The sequence below is a fragment of the Fulmarus glacialis genome, unplaced genomic scaffold, assembly GCF_000690835.1.
Source record: "Fulmarus glacialis isolate BGI_N327 unplaced genomic scaffold, ASM69083v1 scaffold22044, whole genome shotgun sequence".
In the NCBI taxonomy this organism is placed as follows: Eukaryota; Metazoa; Chordata; class Aves; order Procellariiformes; family Procellariidae; genus Fulmarus; species Fulmarus glacialis.
Window position 1 is genome coordinate 13,593 of NW_009207711.1, and position 25,773 is coordinate 39,365.

The 25,773-nt window shown below is 38.3% G+C and overlaps 1 protein-coding gene across 1 annotated transcript in view; it reads right to left on the reverse strand.

Moving 5' to 3' along the window:
* The window catches only part of LOC104075661 (adenylate cyclase type 8-like), a gene marked incomplete at its 3' end in the record, with an annotated part of 39,235 nt that overhangs the window by 12,165 nt on the left and 1,297 nt on the right, over positions 1–25,773 (reverse strand). Inside the window, exons 2-4 of the mRNA XM_009576239.1 lie at positions 24,803–24,933; positions 21,923–22,034; positions 10,394–10,521 (exon numbers count right to left, since the gene is read on the reverse strand). Of these exons, the coding sequence (XP_009574534.1) occupies positions 10,394–10,521; positions 21,923–22,034; positions 24,803–24,933 (371 nt within the window). The remainder of the gene's footprint in view (positions 1–10,393; positions 10,522–21,922; positions 22,035–24,802; positions 24,934–25,773) is intronic.

Sequence of the window (25,773 nt, forward strand, 5' to 3'; positions counted from 1 at the left end):
GCCTCAGTCATGACCTTGACAGACCCTTTCTAGAGGAGAAAAGGGTAAATTGCTGACTGCATTCAATACTTGGCCTTTCATTGTTGCAACAGGGCATGAGTTCAGTTTGTGGGGGAAAAAAAAAAGAAGTAAGAGTTTTAAAATGGAGAGAAACTAGTCATATAAAAATACGTGGAATTGAAAAAAAGCAATTCATTTTTATTTCCCTTTCCTGCATACTCTGAAAACTTGGAGAAAAGCATGCATATGATAAGTCCCAGTGCAGTTGTTTGCCTACAACAAGATCTGTTTGTCATATCAAGAAGCTAACATATTTCAGATATCTAAAAGGAAGAGATTTTTAAAAGTTAATCATAAAATAATAAAAAAGAAGCTTTGAGAAGGGATTTATCTGCATTCTGATACTCCGAGTTCATAGTTTTCATTTACAAATTTCTTTACTGGTTTGCAAGCAAGAGGGCTTGAAATATCGAAGTTAAACAAACAATCACCTGTCTCTGGAAGATGGGACATGAAAACAACTCCACACTGAAGTAGTGCCTTAAATGTTGTGAGAAGAGTTAAAAGAAGTGAAAGCACTGCAATTTGTAATGTGTTTTGAAGAATTTTATAGATATGCTACAAAAATATCTAAACTAACACTCATAACTCTCAGAGGAATTATCACACAACTCCCAACATGATCGTTTCCCCAGTCTGCCTTTTTCTTTTGTTCAGACTAAGATAATTATTTCTTATTTTGCCTGATTTTCTTATCTTGAAATAAAAAGCTAATTGGATCCAGAGGAATAATTGAGCAAAAAGCTTTTCATTGAAAAATGGACACAATAAGAGGACTTCAAGTTTAATAAAATGGTCTAATAACATATATTTATGTAATCTCTCTCTCTACATATATATACACACACACTCTTATTAGACTAATTTAGATTTTATGTACTACAGTATTTAATTGCTAAAGAATACCAGTATTTAACATTGGATAAATACTAGCATTGGGCAATCATCAATGGCATGGAATTTAGCAAGTCCAAATGCCAGACGGAGTAACACCGGGCACAAGTATGAATTGGGAGAGGAGTGGCTGGAGAGCAGCCCTGCAGAAAGGCATCTGGGGGTGCTGGTCAACAGGCTCAATATGGGTCGCAGGGTGCCCTGGCAGCCAAGAGGGCAAACCGCAGTCTGGGGTGCATCAAACACAGCACAACCAGCCGGTCAAAAGAGGTGATTGTCCCGCTGTATTTGGTGTTGGTGCGGCCTCACCTTGAGTACTGTGTGCAGTTCTGGGCCCCACAATTTAAGAACAATGTGAAGGTCCTTGAATGCATCCAGAGGAGGGCAACAAAGCTGATGGTAGGGCTGAAGGGCATGTCCTATGAGGAGCGGCTAAGGACTGACTTTGGGTTTGTCTAGTTTGGAGAAAGGGAGGCTGAGGGGGAACCTCATTGCTCTCTGCAGCTTCCCGAGGAGGGGAAGGGGAGAGGGAGGTGCTGAGCTCTTCTCCCTGGTATCCAGCAACAGGATGCATGGGAATGGTTCAAAGCTGCACCAGGGGAGGTTTAGACTGGACGTTAGGAAGCATTTCTTTACTGAGAGAGTGGTCAAACACTGGAACAGGCTTCCTAGAGAGGTGGTCAATGCCCCAAGCCCATCAGTGTTTAAGAGGCATTTGGGCAATGCCCTTCATAACAGGCTTTAGCTTTTGGTCAGCCCTGAAGTGGTCAGGCACTTGGACAAGATGATTGTTGTAGGTCACTTCCAACTGAAACATTCTATTCTATTCTATTCTATTCTATTCTATTCTATTCTATTCTATTCTATTCTTTTAAGTTAAATTATGGTTTGTATTTGTACCCTGTACGAGAACTAACACACAAAGATTTCATTGGAAAGACCAGGTACAAATGATGGTGCAAGCGAGCAATACATCCCTCTGTTTCCAGACTGTTCACTAAGGATTGCTGGATTTTAACTTTTCCTTGGTCATAAACATGTGATGATGGCCTGAAAAGGCTTCATCAACCTCAGTCAGCCACATAGGACTTCTGCATTTGTTCAAAACTTCACATAGCTGTGCTGTCCACACTGCCTCCTGCATGACACTGCAGACCCTAACCAAGGTCCTGTCTCCCTTGCCTCATCTGTTGTCTTTCACAACCTCCCAGCAACTTATTCCTGTGTGCTGCTCAGGCGATATTTGATCTCAGCTCTTCATCTGCGGTCAGTGTGGATTTGGCTAGCTGCCTGCATCCTTTGACTGAAGGCTGTTCTCCTTTTCTGTCTGCTGCGGTGCTGGTGTACCTGCAGGGCCCCCATCTTCACAGCCTCCTCTTATTCACCCTTCACAGCAATGTGCTCTTATGTTGATAGGTAGGAAACTAATTGCATGAGGGGACCTGACTGAATCGAGCCACAGACAGTCTGAGATATATTTAAACACACCCTGTCCAGAACATAGAATCAAAGCAGAACAGCGATCTGGTCCTGCTCCCATTGCTTTATTATTTGCAACACAAGACTGAGAGCAGAGCGGTTGAGAACCTGTTTCTGGAGACATTAGTTTTCACTAAGCTTTTGTTGTAAGGTTTTAAATTGAATAAAGAATAAATGGTTGTAGTTTAAAAGTGAGGTGATCGATTAGTATGTAAAAAGCCATGGAATCATTCTTTTTCTTTAAAATTTGGAGCGATGTGGTGTGAAACAGATTTCTGAATTATGTAGAGAAGGGGACTTCACCATGGTCAAATCAATCTCCCTAATAACCAGACTACCACGTACTTTAAAAGGTCTTGTTTATATACTGCTATAGGAAGAAAGCAATTGAAAACTTCGAAACAATGAACACTGGATCATCTTCATCAACAGGAGTAGTTCTCATTTATTCAGAAAAAAAACTTTTCATAAATAATAGCATGTACTAGATACTGAAAAAATGAAGAGTGTTCATTTTGCATAAGCTCAGGTTTCCCACATCTTCTAGTTCTTCTGTCTCTTAAATTTATTCAATATCAATGAAGGTTCTAATTAAAAAAATGTATTTGCTTCAACTGTTTTACAGGCTCTCTGCAAACACGTTGTCAAAGCGCCTGCATGAAGCTGCATTATTGATGATCTATAAAGCAGCCCTGTTTACCTCACAAGCTGTTTGATATCTTATCCAGGATGAGGCAATTGTGACTGATGCCACTCATGCCATATCTCATTTCAGTCAAGTCAGTGATAAAAATTCCATTGATTTTAATTGGATCTTGGCGTTTCCTTCTGGCCAGCATTCTTTGATGGGTATTTGATTATTGTGCTGTTAATCAGAGGCTTTTCTATTTGCATGTATAAGGTGAGCTAAAAGTCAGAAATCTGCTTTTCAACCTTGGTAGCTGCCAAAAATCTGAATGCCCTGGAATTCACACCGTGCAGGTTCAGAGAGTGACACACTGGCTACATCTATGCTGGCCAGTTTAACTGTGCAAAGTTCTGTCTATGCTTTGAGATACTTAAAACAGCCCCAGAATGTTTTTTCCTGGCTAACTAGCTCTCTCACAACCTGTCCCCAGGTTCAGGAGTTTGCATGTGACGAAGACGATTTCCAGTACGCAATTTGAATGCAACTGCCTGGTTTTGGAAGCAAAAATAGTTTAGAAGAATGGAGTTGGCCAGTCTGTGCCACTTTTTCTTGGTGACAGCTAACATTCCCTGGGGCTGTGTAATTCACCCATCAAGACATAGCCACTATCATCCTCATGCAGATGTAATAGGAAAAACTATGTATTCTGGTTGAAGTAAAGAAGGGTCATAGATGATCCTGCTTTGAGCAGAAGGTGGGACTAGTGATTTCCTGATGTCCCCTCCAAACTGAACTCTGCTATGATCCTAAGGTTCAATTACATAGACAACTTCTTGGTTGAACTCAACAGATTCGTGGAATTTTCCTAAATGAACTCAAGTGCTTTTTGGTGCTGACATGAGACGGTAGTAGGTGACCGGAGGTAAGTGCTCTTTTTGGTGTGATTCTGGGAACTGTGTCATGCTTGTGAAGGAGAAATCCATTATTTTTAAAAAGCTAGGTAACAGGGTGCACTAAACTACTGAACAGTTTGAAGAATACAGCTCAGGTACCGTGACTCACAGGATATAACACTTTGTAGATGGACTTTACACAGCATTGCATCTACAATTTAAGGTAGATATTATCCCAAAAAGCCAGTTTAAAATAGCTCCAGGGTGAGTTTGCCTTGGAATTAGAGCTAGATTCCAATATCAGCAGAAACTATTACCTGGAGAAGTTTCATATCATCAGACTTATCATTAATATAACTGACTTGCTCTGAGTTCAGATGGATACAGTAGCAACATGGACAGAGTTAAAGCACTGCTGTATTCCTGTTTCTTATGTCTATCTGCTCTGAGAGGCAGGAAACTAATACAGCACAAGGGACTACAAACAATATTATCAGAAATGTGCTTCTTCATTTGAAAACTGTTATAAAAAGCTATAAAAAATTATACACTCCTATGCCATCTTGTCAACATAGTTTTGATCATATTTGGTGGCACGCTCAAAGAAAAGAGGTCTTAGAGGTACATGAACCTATTAATCTCTACTCAGTTCAATTCATATAGTCACCCAACAGCAAAAACAGGGAAAGATATACAGTCCTGATGCTCTGTTCATTCTCAGTCAGTGGCTGAAATGGACACGTGGAGGTGACGATGTGATCCAGTCCTAGTGTGAAACCTATTCACGCTGTGGCCTATCTGAAAAGTGCTGGCTGAACTTGTGAATATCTTGCAAAGCCCCTTTCCACCACCACCACACAGAAATGAAGGTAAGCGACAGTTTTTGGTTTTGTGAAGCATTATTCTGTCTTCTGTGAATCAGGGCTCATTACAACATAGGCTGAGCCTTGTACATTATACAAGAAATAATCTGTGGAAGGAATCAAGAACTGGATCAATTATATAATTATATAATTGTATAATTAAAAATTGATTTATTAGTCGTGGAGTATGAAAGCAATTCCTGGCTGTTTCACTAAGTAACTTCTTTAACAAACATTCATCACTTCATGATTTCTTTTTAATACCCGAGAGATGAAGTTAAAAGCAGCTTTTCCTGTGAAAGGCAGGAAACCTGCCAGGTCGGTCACTGAGATAATCTAAAATAGTTGTGGGGGTTTTTTTTTGTTGTTTTGTTTTGTTGGTGGTTTTTTGGTTTTTTTTTTTTTCCTGTTTTCTTTTTTTTTCCTCTCTCATGAACTGATGTTAATATTAGTAGTTAATTACAGCCTTCTAATGGAGACAAACTGTTATCTAATTTCTGGAGTTTAGCTTACATTGTATGCTGGGACTATTTTTTCTGTCATAATTACTCTTTCTGGTATTTTAGTGGGAAATAATCCAAGAGATTAAGTCACTCAGAACTCCTTGACTTACCAAACAAATATACTGTCTTGGTTTCGGCTGGGATAGAGTTAAATTTCTTCCTAGTGCTGTGTTTTGGATTTAGTATGAGAAGAATGTTGATAACACACGGATATTTCCAGTTGTTGCTAAGTACCCTGCTAGTCAAGGACATTCAGCTTCCATGCTCTGGAAAAGTCTGGGAGGGAGCATAGCCGGGACAGCTGGCCCAGCTGGCCAACAGGGTATTCCATACCATGTGACGTCATGCTTAGTATATGAATGGTAGGCGTGTTCCAGAAAGTAGTGATCGCTACTTGGTTTTCGGTCAGCGCAGGTGGTGAGCAATTGCATTATGCATCACTCATTTTGTATATTCTTTTATTATTATTATTATTATCCCTTCCTTTTCTGTTCTATTAAACTGTCTTTACCTCAACCCATGAGATACCCCATTTTCTCACTCTTACCCTTGCAATTCTCTCCCCTTCCCACTGGGGGGGGTGGGAGTGAGCAAGCGGCTGCGTGGGGTTTGGCTGCCTGCTGGGTAAACCATGACATAAAGGTTTGTTTGAATTTCCACCGTTATGTGTATTGTTGTTGGATTTCCATTGTTACACCACGTGAGTGAGTCTTTGAGGAGCTGGGCCTCACACAACTTCCCTCCCCTGCTCTTCCCAATCACAGGGATTTTACGAATAAGGACATGTGCCTCACAGGCTCGTACATTTTACCCATTCGTGCTTGTTTGATTTCCAGTAACTTGTGCCTGACGGAAGTATTTACTTCAGGAATAAATTCAGTTTTGATTTGAAAACACTGAGGGATGCAAAAGCCATTGCTTCTTTTAGTAACACCATCACCCATTTTTAAATCTAGTGTTTTCTCCCCATAAATTTTTTTATGTGCTGTTACCAAATAATTTCTCAATCCTTTTATTTGCTCAGCTAAACAGACCAAGCTTCTCAATTCTCTTATTTTAAAGGTGCTTCTGCTTCACAAATTATTTTTGTGACTTTTCCCTGAACCCTTATAAAAATGTTTAACAAACTTTTTAAAATGAGACCACCACATCAAGATTCATTATTCTCATCTCGGTCTTGACATTGACAGACTATGCTCTATAATTTCTGCTTTGGAAGTACTCTCTCCTCTTCTTTGTGATTATTTCCTTCACCTCTGTTCGCAGTCCTTCCTCTACTTCCACTTTCTTTCATGCTTCGTCTCCTTTCTCCTTTACCTCACTTTCCCTCTGAACTTTCCTCACTATGCTTTTCGTTGCTATTCCTCTCCTCACAGCCCAACCCAAAGAATGGAAAACTCCAATGAACAAGCATACTAATCTCTTTCTGGGGCACAATGTGATATTTAGAAATTATCATCTCAGTTCAGAATTACTTTTATGTTCTGTATCTTTCTCTTACCTATTTTACATCCATTTTAATATATTTGAGGAAGCGATTGTCTCAAATCTAACCTCATTTTATTGTTAGGTCTTAAGCCTATGTTCCATATTTGACTGTCAGCAAATAGATATTTCCATCCTGAAATTTATCACAAATCCCATCCATAATCCTATCCATCTGGCACTCCAACACAGCTTTGGAATTTCAGTAACACACAACGAAAATGCCGATGACCGCTTTCTTCTTACAAATCTTTCCCTCCCCATAGAGACATAAAGATAAAGATAAGATGTCTGCTCTTTTTTGTAGGTAAGAGAATTGCAGATTTAGTCTCCCTGAGTGTTATTATCTCTGACACCCATTTAGCTTGAGTGATAACTGTTAAAATGAAACATTATTATCTGATGACTAAACATTCCACTAGTATCTCATTTCTATCAACTGTCAGTACAGACAAGCATTAATACAATGAAACGAAATACAAGGAAGAGTTACGCTGCATGTGAAAAAAATATGAGAACCAGCTAAATAAATGAACCATTGTGACAAACTTGTTCTTTTTATTTCAACTCGCGTTTTCCAACTGCAGCTAAAGAGAATTTACAAGAGGTTTGGTTTTGCAAGACAGCTGGAGTTAGCATTCTTGCTCACGCACAAATGTGATGGGGCAAAGCTTCCCTGCTTTAGAGCAAATATCAGATTTCATGGAAGCTTCCCATGGCTGAAAGTTGTATTTCAATTGTGCTCAATGGCTAAGGGAGCAATGTACAAGAAGACAGAGTAGAATAACAGTAATAGCTTTTCTTTTTTAAGATTTGTAACAAAACACAGTGATGCAAAAAATCATTACAGAGGAAATAATGATCTTGGATTGTTTTGTTGTGTTCCGAACAGTTCCTTACATCTGCGAAGAGAGAAGTGGAGCAGCATATACCAAGTCTAGATCCTTGGTATATGAGCTTAAGATCCAATTGTAGAGTCTGAATTAACAATAATTTAACACTTTATCTGTATGGACACAAGTTGTATTGAAACACTCAGAAGTCCCTTGCAAGTCAATCTGTCCATGTAGATTTATTTCACATGTCGTGTAATGAATAGATTTGAAATCCTTGTTCAATTCCTACTGACCATGCAGTCATCGAGATGACTAAAAGAAAAATTCAGTAATGGTTCCCTGAGATGGTAAATTTTTGGGCACTGCCTCACCAGAAGTGTTGGTACTGATCCTTGCAGTGTTACCAACTACCTGCTGTCAATGGAGAGAACAGGAATCTTGGGGGACCTGCAGGGGAAAATCTGGTCTGCCTAATATAATGCTTCCTTCTACATTAATTGCATAAAGAATTTAAACCGGTACAAGAATCAGGAGTTCTAAAAGTACCTGGATTGCTCTCCATGATCTAGGTGTCTAAATCGCAGTTGTAGATGGGATGTTGTAGCATAAATACCGTTTTTTGTTTTAATGTCTAATTCTTAAGCTAGGCTAAGTGCCTAAGCTAAACTATAGCTAAGATTTAAAAGCTAAGATGTAGCTCTGCAAGAAAGAGAAGAAAAAACTGTTGATGTAGGCTTTATGAGTACTGAAATTTTTGGAAATTTCCTGTAAACATCCTCTGATTTGCAAGAAGGCTTTGAGTTTGTCTATGTAACTTCAATATAATTGTGAAGTCTGAATGATGATTTCTCATATCTTGGATCATCTCCCTATTATTTTGGACATACAAAAAATTTATTTTGTGAAATCATCAGATGAAGATAAAAAATTTTATAATCATCAAAATATCATTTCTAGCAGGTTTCAGATCTGATCAAATTCTGCAGCGACCAATATAGTAGAAATTCAGTTTTCTAAAGAAGGGGTTTTTTTCATTTTAACTGTGAAAGATATCTACTAATTTAAGTTCTAATTAATAGACTGCAGATAACTCCAAATTCTCTTAGAAATGTGGACTGAAGTATTTGTAATATCCTATGGAAGCATTGGTCCTCCCTGTGAACTATATGAGTACACTAAGATAAGTAACATAAGGCTCCTATACTTTGGACAGAAAAGCTTGCGGAAAAAATCATGTTTGTTGAATGGCCAGAAATTCAGATACTAAGATTATCAAATAAATTGGAGGCAATCTGAACTGAACTGGGATGACCAAAGTCCTAATGGTTTCTCAGCTCTCACTGAATATAACTGTCATTTAAAATACTAAGACTACAGTACCATTTCTACTGGATTACTGCCTTTGAGACCCGGTTCATAAAAGGGCACTGGGGCGTTAGAGACTTCCACACGTGTAAGGAGATTCAGAGAAGTTTACTGTCTTAGAAGAAAAACGACTTACAATGGGTTTGCTGCAGATGGCATTACCAAGCAAATGCAAATGATTTGATATGTGTCTCCAAGAAATTTAACAATGCTGGTAGCTTTTTTCATCTGTTTACGTTCTCTAATTCATGTTTCACTTTCACTGTGGGGGTTCCAGAATCAAAATATTGATTATTTTGTGCAATGTTTAGTCTGTGATAATTGAATCCAATCTTCTTAGAGATCATTGTTGCATAACCATTATTCAGTTACATTTTCCATTAATTAATTTTTGTCAAATTCTTTTTCTATTAAGATCTCAGTAATGTAGCTGCAGTACGCATTAACTATCTGCTGTATGTAATGAGACACACTCACATTAAAGGAGGAAAGCTGGAAAAGAAGCAGACAAAGAGATTGGACAGCAAAACATCCATGGAAAGAGGAGAGTGCTCAGGTTAGGCAACACTGTTTTAGGGAAGACAGCAACGGAAGAAGGATTTGGAAAAGGGGAACTCAGCAACATTGATATAGAGGATAAAAAAGATGGAGAAAACCTCTCTCAGAGCATTAGATGTTGGCCACTGTCACAGTAAATCATTGGACAAGCTCTATACATGGACCGCTGAAACATTGCTATTATTAATCCTGATTGTATCAAAATACAGTAATCTATCAGCAACACGACTACGTTTACATGATGAGAACACATCCCTTACAACATTTCCATCCCTTGTGGATTTAAACACCAACCTAATTTAACAAGTAAAATTTGCTCATTTGGCAAATCTTAGTGCTTATGAGTTTGTCTATGAGCCAGTTTCCAATCTAAAGTATTGCCACAGTAAACACAGTTAGTGTTTAAATTGTTGTTGTATTTTATTAAAGGGATTATTGGAAGCGATTCAGTCTCCTCCTCATCAACCTCCTCTTAAAAATGACAACAGTACAAAGTAAGAACTGTTAAGATCCATGAAACCGATTGCCCTCAATGCACACACAGCTATTGTGTTGCTCTGAAACAGCACAGGTTCATAAAATGCATTTAGTATCTGTTCCCACGCATTACATGGATTGAAAAAGTCCTGCCCTTTTCACAGCGATAATCCTGAGGTCTCTGAATCACCATAGGAATTACTTGTCTACTAATAGCATTCTCAGATAAGAATGTGTTCAGGACACTGAACACATACATTGTCAGAAACAGTGAAGCAAGACGAAGTGTCCTGAACACATTGTCAGAAACAGTGAAGCAAGACGAAGAAAAAGAAAAAAACCCCAACATTACCTGATAGTTTTGATCATGCTGAGCCCCATTTCAACGCAGCAGTGTGCATGGTCCTGGCGAGGTTCTGGGAGCCCCGACACGCAGTAGTAACAGTCCCCCAGGATCTTTATTCTGAGACAATGATGTTCCTATATGTAAATGTATCAAAGAGAAAGCAGAGATTTGCAGTTATGTTGTCATAATTTTAAGATGAATGTGAAAGTGGTTGAAAAAAGTACTGAAAAAAAATTTTAAAAGCTTGTTGCTGGATGTTTCCTGCTTGTGATTAATACAATCTTGATTTATTTAACTTTTGAAATAAAGTACCTTTACATTTTCAATAGAAAAGGATATGGTGATTTTTGTGTCATGCTAGTCAGAGATGTCCCTGATGACGGTGAGAAAGGTTTCATCAGAGTTAGGCTGGAAGCTAGGCCAAGGATGCAGAAATGCCAGCTGATATAACGAATAACCCATTTCAGACTATATTTCTCCAGGGTATCCTTTCTACCCCTTTTTACACTGGAAATAAATGAAAAAATTCTTTCCTCCCACTGATAATCCTTTCCCACCTAAAGTTTCCACTGTCACACTGAAGCATTCCCAGCACCTATAGGAGCTGATCAAGTATCTGCAAGCCAAAGATATCAAAGAAGGTGTCTTGCATTAGGCTTGTACCGTGGAGAAATGACATTTATTTGGCATCCAGCTAGAGACGTTCTTCACCCTAGGAGCAAATACTGAATTTCATTACTTAAATACATATTAACAGTATCTTTGTAGACTGAAACAACATATTACTGAGTGATTGGATCATTATTTTAGAAGATCCTTTTCTCGTGAGCAGAAATATCTGAGTTGCCAAAACTTTTGCAGTTCCTAGGCAAGCGAAAACAAGAGAGCCCAAGATCAGCTGTAAACTTGCCCAATGTGTTGTGCTGGCTCGGCCCTCACAGGAGACAATCAATGCACAGGAACAGAGAGCACAATAATTTGAGGACAGAGCTGCAAGTGTCTAGGGGTGGACAGTGTTACAAGCTGAGTCAGGGAAGTGTTTTTATGATGGAGAATCATTGAAATAATAAGTGCAGTATTAGCACTCAATCAGTAAAGGCTGCAATGACAGAACATTAAAATGAAGACCAGCCATTACTGGGGAGTAGGATAATGATTTGTAAAACTTGTTCTTAGATGATAGCAAAATTTGGCCTGTGGTATTTATTTCCATTTTTCTCTTCTCTTTCTCTCTGGCAACCTGCGGTGGAGGCTGCATTAATCAAAGGAGTGGGGATACACTAAACCCGCTGGGGAAGAGAGAACTTTAAGTAGGACGTAGGAGCAAACGCGAATGCTGACTGTGCCTCAGGAATTGAGTACTGGCCAAATGAATGGGTCTCCAGGTTATTATTCAAGATTTTGCCTAGGAAGAATGAAGCTTTGTAGTCAATCTCAGACAAGTCTTTACAAATCCTAGAGTGGCAAAGTGAACCTAAACACTTGTACCCAAAGCTTTTGCAAAGTCAGTTGAAGCTTTAAGCATGCCAGCGAGGGTAAAATCTGCTCTGGGCACAGGGCCAAAGTAAGCTGATTCACCCTGAAATCTCCTTAAACCACCAGTAGGAGCTGACTGTGTTTGAAGCTTTGGCTAAGTCTCCAGCTAATACCATTGCTGGCTCTCAGAGTGCAATGTCTAGCTGCCCAAGTTTCACAAGGAAACTCAAGATTAAAGTCAGGCTTCTAAAATGTCAACATTTATATGTAACTCTCCTCTTTCCTTGTCCCCTTCTCTTCAACCCCTCGAATATTGGGTATTTTTCATACGGTTGCAACTGAAATTGTACATCCTAAAATCCACCAAAATATTCATTTTTTACACATTTCCTCCTCAAGGGAAAGAATGAGAGATTCTATTTTACCACACTTTCCATCTAATTCTTTTTTCTGTAGAGTGAAACTAGGAAACGTTAAAGTTAATCAACAACTAGTGAGGACTCAGTGGCATAAAGCAGTACATGTTAAACTGTTACTGGGCTTCCTTAAGCTTCTCTCTGTGTTCCCTGGTTAGACAAAATGCAAAGAGATAAAGATATTATAAAACACAGATTCTAAAGTTCTTTGACTTTTCTAATAGTGCCATTCAATTGATTCATATTCTAATTGCTATTTGCTTTTACGTCTACAGAGTAAAAGGAGCATTTATAACGTCATATCGGTTTGACTGAGGTGGAGTGGCAGCACTTTAATTCCATCCAGACCCACTACAAATACATTACAACTGACAACTTCATAGTATAATATAGGAAAAAAAAAGGAAAAAACAGTCAATTTCCAGGAAAGAAAGAAAGAAAGACAAGTCTCAAGTAGTATAATATTTTAGTATTATAATTACATTTTTACATGCAACTTTTATCATGCAGTCTTGCACCTGTAGTACCTGCCTATCTGACGGTGTGGGAATCCCCTATTAAGCGAGCATCTAATTCAGCACAGTTAGCAAACATAGTCTGCAACAGAAAAAACCTCAGCTGTCTGGTTCTTAATGACTCATTTAAAGAGGCTGAAGTGATGATTCCATTAAAGACAGATGAGACCTCTGTCACCTGGCTGCACTCTCCTCATTTGCTGAAAGTCAGAACAAGGCAGACCACTTCAAAAAGATGCGATTTTTATAAGAATAAGAAAAATCTTAATGCATAACAAGACCTGCTAATGAGGGTTTGATGTATGCAAATGTGAGTGCATGTCTGTGACACAGGCAATCCATTCAGCTGCACATGAATGTATGCTTTTTCTTGTCATGACATGTCATCTCTACACTCATTTGCCAAAGCTCAGGAAGTCATCTACGGAGTGAGATATCCAAATGGAGATGACTATATATAGGTGTCCATATTTCAGCCAGCAGTCAAGGCTGCCATTACAGTCGAAGGAGAGCCAGGCATTGAAGTCAGTGAAGCCTAGGTACTGATTCAGCTCACAGATAAAGCAGTTGGTTGGGCTTCAGTTCAGTTGTCTACACATAAGCTTATGGTGCTTCGGTAAGACCCCTGGGTATGTGAGGCACCCACACAGGACTAACAGACATGACATAAGACGTACGTCCCTCTGGAGCGGTGCAAGGGCCGGCAGGGTGTCTCTATTGGCACAAGAAGCCACAAGGAGCACTTAAATGACTCCTTGCCTTCCTTATTTTTCCTGTTAGTCAAATCATTATGACTGTTAAACATGAACTCTGTTACAGTCTGACTATATTGCCCTTACCCTTTTTATTCTTCCCTTACTATTCCCATCGTACCTATTTCAAAAGTAAACTGTGGATTTTTTATCACTGGAAATGTTTCAGATAGAAGAAGATAATTCAGCAACTGCCAGGAAGGACAGAGGGCTAATGGTATCTGCCTTTGGCAGAGGAGGACTGCGTGGTCTCCTGAGGTTCCCTCTGATAACTCTGTAGTTTAATCACATCTACAGTTTAGACTAGATGCTTTGTCAGGCTGGTTGTATTAGTACATTAAAGTTAGATTCACGGCTAATGTGGGTAGCCATGCTGTAGCTGTAAATAGGAGACTGAGTTTTGTAAGGGCCTGCCTACTTTTCAGTGGTATAAAATGATAATAATAGCATTAAAGATTTTCCTCACACTCTAGAGCTCAAACCCACTTCCTAAAACCATCTCACCACAACAGTATCTAATAGTTGCAAGTTGATATTAAATGAAAATGAATGAAAAATAGAAACGTGTAAAGAAACTGTAAAATGAGTAAATTATTTAAATAAGAGAAAATGGCCATACAGGAACTTTGATGCAGCAGATATACACTACAGTGTTAAATCCTTACACTGTTGTGAGGCTATTATGATCTTCTCTTTATTTTATTTATTCCTCTTCCCCTTCCCATAAGCAATTCCAGAAGTTGTCCTTGGGCATGTAAATGACAGCTGATATTACACAGACATTCACATCAGTATCCATCAGCCTCACACCCCTCCCCATACTCACTTATTAACGCCGTTTACTGAAAGCATCAATTAGTTTCTCAGCATGTCACAAATAGGGTTTTTTTTTTCCCCTTATTTGCAGCTTCTTATTTGCTACAAGTGAAAGATTAAGGGGCCTGATTCTGCCAAGATCAAGTGAAATCAGTAGAAATTTTGCCTGGAGATACTGAGCAGACTCAAACACTCAACTATTAATAATTCTAAATGAATTCAGTGGCAATTGATAAGAAATCTTTTTCCAAATCACTTTAATCCAGAGCAAAAGAAAATATGCAGATTTTTCATAAATAATTACCTCATACGTGTGAGTGATTTATGTTTAAGCTCATTAAATACACCCTTAGTGACTGGAAAAGGAGCAAAGCAAATTGGCATACAGTGGAGCTGAAGAAATGAGTTGCTCAAATATCAAGTTACTGAAAGACACAGTCAGAAACTTCATTAATATTTCTTGTTTCCTTGGGCTAAATTCCTGACGAGGGGAAAAAAGAGATTGTGTTTTATAACTTACACCACTTTTTCAATTCTGCCTGTGGTGAATTGATCACTGCACCTACTTTCGAAGGGAATCCCATAGGCTAGCAAACAGCCCACAGAAGAGTCCACATCCGTGATTTTTATAATTTCAAGCTAAAAATGTAGAACATTGTGGATGAGAAATTACTGAGGCTGAACTGCAGAACAAAGAGATCATACACATAAATCTCCTTTTAAAAGGTGGCCAAAGCGGGAGGAGGCAGGGACTTGGCCTTTGTGTACAACAGCTCAGTTCCTGAAACATTTGCCAAAGGTATAGGAAACCCAGATAAAAGGCCTTTCTCAGCAGAAAAAAACCAAAGTTCTTAATCAGCAGGCTGTTCTGGGGTGGACTGGAGAGAGAGTTCCATCCAAATTCCTCCTATTGCTGCTCTGTCGCTTTGGAAAACAAAGCTGGGACGTTGACAGAGCCAGATGGAGGGAAGTTCTCGAGTCCTGTGATGCAGGCGGAAAGGAGGACCAGGTTTGGGTCACGGTTGCAAGGAATATTTCTATTTTTTGTACACATAAAGGGAAAAATATCTGGGGTGGACTGGAGAGAGAGTTCCATCCAAATTCCTCCTATTGCTGCTCTGTCGCTTTGGAAAACAAAGCTGGGACGTTGACAGAGCCAGATGGAGGGAAGTTCTCGAGTCCTGTGATGCAGGCGGAAAGGAGGACCAGGTTTGGGTCACGGTTGCAAGGAATATTTCTATTTTTTGTACACATAAAGGGAAAAATATGGCAATCTTTCACCCTCTGCCTGGACCAGGGAATACTTAAATACAGCCCTATATTAAATACTTTTTACATAGTTTAACAGATCATGTAAGGAATGCTTTCTTTTTTCAGAATAGCCTACAGTAGGGTGGTTAGGACTTTTCCAGGCTGACAGAAAATATGGGTTTGGGGTCTCTCGTGCTGCAGAAGGAACTGAGGCACGTTTCTGCATGAGTTCTCTAATATGTTATATCAACACTTCTGTCCCTTGCCATACTGTGAAAGAAAAACTCCTGTGGCTGTTTTGTCTGGTGAGCAACCATCCTTGCCAGCTAGTGTTAATTAGTAGATTATGCCATAAGTGTTTTAAAGCACAGAAATCCCTGTTAGAAAGATTCAAGGTGTGTTTCTTTCCTGCTAAGGCAGAAGCAATTCCGCATGGAAATTCTGCCCCTTAGGAATTTCTAGGACTGCAGATACATAAAGGGTGAGGTGGACGTTTCTCAACAATATACTTCTGAAGCCTAAATCCCATTCAAATCCCAATTTAGTCAAAAAAGTGAGGTTTTTTTTTACATTTGGATTTACTTAATTCTTAGTTCCTAAATCAGTGAGAAATTTTGAAACTGCAATTTTATTTAATCTGTCATTTTCATCTGACTTTTTTCATAAAACGCCTGTAGATTATGACTTCTAAAAGTCTTTTGTGGACTGGGGTTTTATTTGACTGTTCAGGTCTTTTGATGATTTACTGGGCTCTTTAGCATCTGAAATACTATAACTTTACTAAGAACATCATTTAATAGTGTTGTTTATTCATGAGTATTAGACAATTAATTATTGACACTGGTGAGGAGGGAAAACACCCTAGAATTAAGCACTGCAAAAAGAGCATTCACACCCTCCCATTACTATAAATTCATACAATGTCCTTATAATTAACTAAATATCACATATGTACACTCATAATCCAGTTAACTCTGCTTCTTAATACAGTACCCCAAACACATACGTATGAAGAAATTCACACCTTTACTTACTGGCATATATGTTTAAACAGAAGTTTTTTTAGAGAGTCTCTAGAGTCCTGCAGGTTATGTGCTTGAAGATCATTTCACAAAAGAACAAAGCACTGCCAGCTCAGAGGTTAAATGTGGCTGGGAACAGTAAAACTCTGCAACAGGAGTGTCTTTACTGAGGAGACAAGAGAGTCTTTAACGTCCTCCACTCTTCCCGTTTTGATCCCAGCTGGTGCAGGTATTGTACTGGGGCTATGCGATGATGCATTCTTGTGGAGCCTGCTAGTTAGGCTGGTTTCCACCCCTGGAAATGCTAGTCACAAGTAAGACTGCTAATACACTGTTGGAGGCATTTTTGGCAGGTTGTCTGCAATCTCCCAAGAGAGAATTTAACCAAGGTTACAGAAAAAGACCACGTCTCTTAGAAAAAAAAACACCTATCAGGTCTTTAATAAGCAAAAGCAACCTGTCATTCACATTACATAAATAACTCTCCCGCTGACACCAGGCTAGTGACATAAAGAGAAAAAAGGCTCATATTAAAGAGTGAATTTTCCATTCAGCATTTACAGCTCCTCTGAGTAAGAAGCACTGTGATCCTGGTTTATGGTATAAGAGCTGATGAGACTGTAAAGAGATGAAGTGTCTTACAGGCCAGTCATTTTATTCTTACGTGAAATCCATGGATTTTAATCTTTCAGGGGAAGATTTCTGTTTCAACACCAATGCTTCATATTAAGGACAGGTCCAAATTCCAATCTAAGACTGTCTGTGTGTTTGTCTTTGTGTACGTGTCTAAACTAAAATGCTGTGGCTTGATTTTATCTTTAGGTCTCAGTGATGTTGGACTACATCTCAGCTGCTGTTGCAACAAAGCTTACAGATGTCTGCTCCTCTCTTTAGGGTTTTACTCTTTCCTCTTTGTCATATCTGAAACTGAATCTACACACAGTGTAGGTACATTTAGAAATATGAAAAACAATTTAAATCATAGTGTCATCTGACATTTAGCATTGCAGAGAAGGCAGAGGAAAAACAAATGTCAGAAAGAACTATTATTTCATCAAAGCAGGACCTCTTTTAGGCTTAAGTATCTTACCAAATGTCATCTTATTTCCCTTCTCTCCTCAAAATTTCTGTCTAAGGAAAATATTAATATTAATTAAGTTTCTGTTTAGGCCTTTCAGTAGATGGATATATAGGGAAATCTTTTCTCCAGTTCTGTTTTATGCCATCTTATTTTTCTTCCTTTCTAACTGTCACTTTTCTCTTTAATAACTATAAATCTTTTACAAATATCATGGAGTGATTAGAAAGGGGAGGTAGCTGTACAAAACATAATATTACATTTCTTTCTTATAAGAATTATTGAACTGATTTCTAATTTTTATTCAAAGTGTTCTGTGGTAATGATACAGATATTACGAAATTTGTTGTTATTAATTATATACATCAACATATGCCTTGATACTTGATGTAACTGACTGAAGATTAAAAAAAAATCTCAGAGCTCTCATTGCTTCTGCATTGCACAAGAAAAAGGAAGGCTGAATAAGAGAAACAAAAAACTAAGCTGAATTACATTCTTCAGTAAACTGTGAAATAGTGTCTTCTTTAACATTATATAATTTATATAAGACGATAGAGCAGATCAAACAATCCTTTACGTGGGATTATATAATACTATTTTTATTTAGAAGTAAATAAGGATTTATAAGGATTTTCCTTAAAATCTAAAGAAACTGCCTCAAGCTTTCTGCAATTGACCTCTTTGCTTTGATGATAATTCTTAGCAAAACCCAAGAGTTTGAGTAACAATGTCAATTTTAAAGAGTTATAGTAACTCTAGTTAAGCTGATTAAGGACCAGTTAAGTGATAGATCTGAAATCTAGATGTGAATGTGTAATCCTCATTAGTGGAAGATCCTTCTAGGGAGGTCTTGAAAGGACCACTTTCCAAAAGGCCTGTCAAGGATTTACAGGCAGGTATGAAACCATTGCTAATAACATCTGCAGAAGGAATAAGACTGGTAGAATGATCAATTACCATGGAGGCATGGTGGTCATAACAAGACAGCAAGATCATAAAAAGTCAAGATAATATGTTTCAGTACAATAGTGTCATCACTGTTCAGAAATATGTGATCTTTGGACAGTGATCAAGGAAAGAGAGAATAGGAGGAACGGTGATGATTTGCCTCCACCACAGCAGTGGAGGTTAGTCCAGGAACACTGCTTTCAGTGCTAGTACCTATGCCTTAAAAAAGATTCTGAAAAATTGGAGGTGGTCCAGAAAACTAGTCCCAAAAATTATTTGAAGGAATAAATCTTACAGAGAAAAAGCCTTGCAATGAGCTTGGTCTGTTTCTTTTGTCAAAAGGGAACCTGAAAAGTGGCTTGATCAAAGCACACAAATGTATTCCCAGAGAAAATCAGTGGCTACAAGATGGTTCTTTTGTCTAGGAAAAATAGGTCATAACAAGTATCAATGGATGTAATTCAAAGTCAGAAAAAATCAAATGAGAAACAAGCCATACTGAATTAACAGTTAGAGTGTTAGGGCACTGGAATAAACTCCCAAGATACACAAGTATTTCTCCATCTCATGGGACCTTCAGATGAAGACTGGGCATTTTTCCAAAAGATACACCTTCGCCAGGTGTGAAAACATTATACAATATCAGTTGGGTAGGTTGATAGATCCATGTAAATCACAAGTCCTTAAAATTTGGGTCACGGACCAGTCAGTGTCCACTTCCAAAATTTTCCAAAGGCACAGGTTAAGTTCAGTACAAGATTCAGGCCCTTATATTTCAGGCAGCTGGCCCTTCCGTAAGAGTCCAGAACCCTGAGTGAGGAGTCTTGGTTTCCTGTAAAGTGCAGAGGGAGAGTTCATCTCCTTGGGTTGGACAGAAACACCAAAAGCCATGTAGAGCTTCTGTTTCTCTTCTGTTGGGTTTCTCTATTGTCAGGACATCAGGCAGGTATCATGACATCCAGGTCTCAGAAGCCACAAACAAGGAATCTGTTTCTCTCCAGGGCTTGTTGGGTTTCTCTATTGTCAGGACATCAGGCAGGTATCATGACATCCAGGTCTCAGAAGCCACAAACAAGGAACACAATCAAAATGCCTTTCTTTTTAATAAATTTTAATTAGTCACGGTTAGATCACTCTAATCTTTGTAGTCAAATCTGTTCAATTTCTGCAGTGATTCTTCTCTGTGTCTCCCACCTTTCAGAGGATTGATCTAGACAACTGGGTTAGTCTAGTCAATGATGTATAGAAGAGAAAAGAAAATTCACAGACTAAGAAAGAAAATGCATGAAGCAGCCTACAGTCTTGAATTTAGTGACTGGGACATTCACTTGAGAGGTGACTGTCCTGATGATGAAGTTTTGCAGGCAGAGAAGTTCTTTCATCCCAAACTCTGCAAATTTCTGGGTAAGAAATTCTTGGCTATGTTAGAGAAACTGGTATATTTATTACTGTTTGTTTAAAATAAGCTCACCTACATTTTTGTGATACTCACTCCTATGTTGGCACATTCAGTGTTCTCCATAAAGATTTATGAGTTCAGGACTGCAACAGAAAGATTTCTAGAAGGTTGAAGTAGGAGATGTATGACAAACCGCAGAGAAGGGGGAAACCTTTGGGCATTTAAAGAAGCAAAATGTTCAGTTCCTATAAAATATTAAAACCAAGCAGGGAAGTGCCTTCAGGGTTAAGTGGCAAGTGAGGGAGGATTCTCTGGATTACACTTTTAGATGTAAATGCCCTCCTTGTTCTTAACTCCTTTATTGCATCTAGTCCTTCTACACAAAATCTCTGTTGGTTAAATATAGTTCATGGAATGATTAGAAAATATGGTTAATGATCATGAAAGAAGAATCTATTCTACCAAGAATGCTAGGCAAAATTGAAATGTAAAGCAAGGCAATAAATCATATTGTGTACATGTTCTTCCTAAAATACTTCTGTGACATACATACATTTAATTTGGTTTAAAATATGTTTCTTCAGTTAGGGTAGCTATTTTTGTCAAGCCACACAAAAGCAGACATTACTCCTATAAGCTTTCTAAAAGACAGGACTGAGGTAAATTTTCCACCCTGCTTGGTTTTTAATGTAGATCAGAGTTGATGAGATTTTTTTGTTTGCAAGACAAATATTGTAGATTACATTTACCAATTTGCCAGTGTCCAGGCAATGGGTTATGGCATCACTCTGTACATGAGAAAACACATTGCTATTTGAGATAAAAATAGCTGACTCAAAAGAGCTTTGAATAATTATGGAAGTCTTGCCTTTCTTGACTTTAATTTGCAAGCTAAGAGATGACACCAAGGGTCTTACTAATGCCTGTGCAATACGTGAACAAACACCCCATACCCCTGAACCAGAAAGGTATAAAAATCATTGAGGGACGTAAATGTGTACATCAGAGCAAGTCACTCTAGGCTCCCTTTATAGTAAATAGAGAGCATGCTCAATGATATTCAGAATGTAATTCCTGTTTTCCCATAGTAGGTGCCTTCATTTGGTTGGATAAATTGTAAACTAAACTCCATTAAATGTACTTCATTGCCTACATTAGCAGCCTTATTAGCCAGCTCAGATGTTGATACCTGAAGATAGTCACAAGAAATGAAACTTTGACCAAAGAAACATAAAAAAGAAGAAAAGAAAATGCAAGCCTAGCAAAATTGAGCATGTATTCTGCTTCTATTTCTATGCTTTGCTTTTTTCTAATCAGTACTAATTAAGTAACAACTAATTTGCCTAACGTAATAGATTCCTCTACTGTGTTTAATTAATTTCATTGTTGAGTTAGATAGCATACAACCTAAAGATTGTAAACCTGATAGTAACTAACCATTGCAATGACTGTGGTGGCTGATTATGTGACCTTTAAATGAATAGGTCTTTTAACCTTCCTCAGTTCTTAGAAGAAAAGTCAAAACAAAGCTATGGTCTTAAAAAAAATTCATTTTCCAGCAAGGACCAGAACTATAAATCTTCCTTAGAAACCGTGGTAGGTGATCTGCTTTCATATCATTCTTGGTCTAGCACTACAGAAGCACAAAGTTCTGATGACTATCTGAGCTTTCGCTTGCTATCAGAACTCATTGCTTTTGATAAAACTTGTCAGTGTCTTCCAACATCAATGGCTGTATAAAATTCCAATGACGAAAATCTGGATCAATATTGTTCAAAGTGATCAGAGGGTATTTCCCAAAGCTCCTAAATACAGCGTTGATTTCATATCCTTTTGCAAATAAACTGTGTTTAACTCACATGTGCTAGTCGATCAAATCTGGCAAAGAGTTCATTCAGCATTCGGACCAACTCCTGGGCTGACAGAGTTGTGGAGAGGTTGGTGAATCCTTTAACATCTGCAAAAAGAATGCTAAAAAAAGAAGATATATTAATATTGCAGTCTATTTCCTTTGATAACTGAATGTCCTAAGTTACCATCTAGTAATTTACTAGTGAAGGATCATTTTAAAGTCATGCTACCTTTGCTCTAGACTTTTGGAGATTCTGGAGTACTGAATACAAATATTGAAGGGACTAAAGAAACACTACCACGTATGAGAAAGGGTTTTGCCAAAAATGTGTGTTATGCAATTTTGGATTTTCAAATCATTCAGGAAGATATAGTTAAGCTTTAATAAGCACAGTTGTCCCCATTTATCAGTGAGGAGACTGAGGCATAGTGCACCCATAATATAAAGGGCTGTATAAACAGTTAGACTTGGCACCCAGCCGTGTGTCAGTATCTGACAGTGTTCTGGGTTTATATATAGCTGTTTTTTACAGTGGGTTTGACTTCAGCAATTTCAATTTTAGTGTTATTTTCAGGCTTTACTTATCTATGTGCTATACAAGACTCAAATCCTAAGGCAACAGACAGACTCATGACAGTTTTGATATATACGAGGTTCAGGCCAGCTTTATTGCATCTAATTTTAGGGACTCGACAGAAGTATCTGAGTTAGAAGTATAGTACCCTCTATTTTAGGTATGAATCTTTATTTGTGTGAGTCCTTGTCCTTTCCATTGGCTTCACAGGGAGCCCGATGTGATCATACTTTCAGTTTAGGTGCATCAAATTGGGTGCCTGAAGTTATGGTAGGATCTTAGTCAACTAGTTGCAAGCAGAGCTCTAAGCTATATTTCAGCAGCCAGTGAATTTTCTAGCCATGCAACTTTGGCTGTTCGTTATGCCTACAATGAGCGCACGTGACTATAGAGAAACACACACACGTGCGCGCGCGCACACGCGCACACACACGCAAAGTCTGTGGTGTGCAAGCTATCACCCAGACCAAAGCATGTATTAGCTCAGTACTTAGCAGCTGAAGAAAGGAAAGTATTGTCTACTTTAAAAAATAACAATGTTCAAAAAGACACATATTATGCTGGCCCAGACTGGAAATAACCCAAACGAACCTCATCAGCACTTCAAAGTCAACTGATAACTGGTGTTACAATCTGAGTAGCTGAAGATCTTTCATTTGTGTTGAACAAGATCATGATTTGACAGTGTTTGAGAATCACTAATGTAACCAATAATAACTATAGTAATGGTCAGGTGGACAATAAAATATGACTAACGATAATTCAACTCATCTTTAAATGTACGGGCTGGTAAGGGTTTGGGTGAGGATTAAGCAAGAGGCTAACAAACTGGGTAAAATTTTTACCAGTGAGAAAAAACAAAATTAAAAGGTAAAGTACCAAACTACCCGAAGAGGAATGAATATTAATAATAGCCTAAATTGATAAAAATAAGATTTTCAGACAACTAATTTCTACAGTTTTCATTATCAAAACAACAAAAAACTCTAACTAGATACTAATTTTAGGGATTCATACAGCATTGGTTTAGGTAGTGTTCAGTGCTCAACATTTAGGAAAAAATAAGGTGAAAAACCAGATCTTTTGAAAAGATCTGGTCCCTGGCAGCATGCACAGTTTTGAAAAGATCTGGTCCCTGGCAGCATGCACAGGAACCAACCAGTATCTGTGCTCTAAAGCACACAGAAACTCAATTTTAAATTTCTTTCAAGCATAAATTTTGTTTCGACTTTTCACCCCTGACTACAACTAAAAAACATTCAACCAGGAGGGCCACCTTCTCCCCACTTTGATTCTTCCACAGCAATATGTGAGAATGAAAAAGGGTAATGGAAGATATTTTAATTTAGTATAATTCAAACCTTTTGTAAGGGTCCTTAATACTTTCCACCAGACTTAACAAAATAATATGTCTGAGCTACTGCAAGGCCACAGAAGAAGCAGATAATCAATTTACTCTTTTGCAGAAGTTCAAATTATGTTTATTGAACTTGTCCAGACAAAGTTATATTCGGATTTCATCAAAAGGCAAAGTACATGCTTTCCTAGCAAACCATCTCCCATCATATCCAAGGATGCTTATTTTTCACTTCCTTCAATGATGGCCACTCAATCGTTTGCTCTTGTGGTTTGGGACAAACTTATGGAAAATGTTATTGGCTTAGCTAAATATTCTGATGGTCAGGAACCACAATAAAATCAGACATTCTGTAACATCATGGAGTGGAAGCTGATCATTCTGGTGTAAATGTACAATTAGGGCTTATTAGCTTGAGTAGCAGCTCATAGGATAACTATCACCTTCCCGTTAACTAATTTCAGGAGAGATAAAATTTAGAGAGGGGAATAAAAAAGGGAAATGGAATTAGGAAAATGATAATAAGAATGATTGAATGAAAATGGCCACTGAACAGAGGAGCCACATGACATGTCTACATCTTTGAGAGCATCTTACAAGTCTCCATCTCATTTCTCAGCGTGTGGGGTCAAACAGAAGGTTGTGGCAGAATATGCATCCACATGCAGGCAGGGCTCCCCTTTCTGTGCAAACCCGACCACTTAATTAAGGTGAAAAAACCCACAAATGGTCCAGGCCCAGTGTTCAGTTCAAATGGGTCTTGCCATGGCAAAGGCATCCAGCCATCTTGATGAGTAGAAGAAGGCACCAAAGTGCTTATCTGTTCAGGGATTAAACAAGGGTACACTAATTTTCTAATTCATGAATGAATACAGCGACAGAAGGGAAACTCTCAAACAAGAGACACTTAGCAGCATCTGAGACCTTAAACTTTAAAGAGAGGTTCCTCCACCCACCTGACATTCTCATAACGATGAATGTAGATCTTATGAAACTGGTGTTGCAAATGTTCATCTTCTACGTTGGTCATGTCATTTATCATTTCTAGAACTACAAACCGTGGTAAGACGGAGAGCACCAGCCGTTCCTAAAACAAAGAGGAAACCAAAGTGTCAGTATCAGTCTGAACTAGTACTTCACAGGAAACTGGTTGAGCTCTGCGCTATTTAAAGAGCTGGATAACCGTCAATTTAAGATGTGACCCTCCCCTCTAAAAATTTTAGCTCAGACCACTTGTGATAACTCATATTACCAACCTGAGTCCAGAATATGGACCCTTCTCTCCCCTTCCTGGACATTGTTCCCTCTAATGTTTTAAGCTTACTTGTTGATTATTTAAAGATCCATCCTACTTATTACCTCCATTACAAGCTTCTCACTAAACATCACTTACGAATATATCAAGCACTGCATTTCAGGCAGTGGTAGCTTGATTAACAAATATAGGCCAGAGGAATTTGAAAGTCCTCAGCAGCAAGTAGGATCAGATTTTTATTGTTGCTTATTTATCAGAACTTACAGACTGTGTTTAGCATTCATAAACTGTACAATTAATAATAAAGCTGAGAATAAATAAAGCAAAAAATATGCAGAGGAACCTGACTTTTCTTCATTTAGTGAAAAGGACGGCATTTAGACAAAGCTTAGTTGTATTGTCAGAGATTAAAGACAGGGATAATATAAACTAATGCACACCTAAGAAATGTTTTATGGGAAAGATTTGGCCATAGATTAGTCTGTACGTTAACAGGGTTACAATAGTTAACAGGAACTAAGTTTTAGACTTGGGAATCTCAGAGTCTTGTCAACAGTCTGTGGCAAGGAAGTGCTTACATCATTTTGACAAATGGGACTGAGTTTCAAAGTTCCTTGAAAACTCTATATATAATCTCAGAAATAAGCATTGATATGTGCCAGTGAAGCAGTT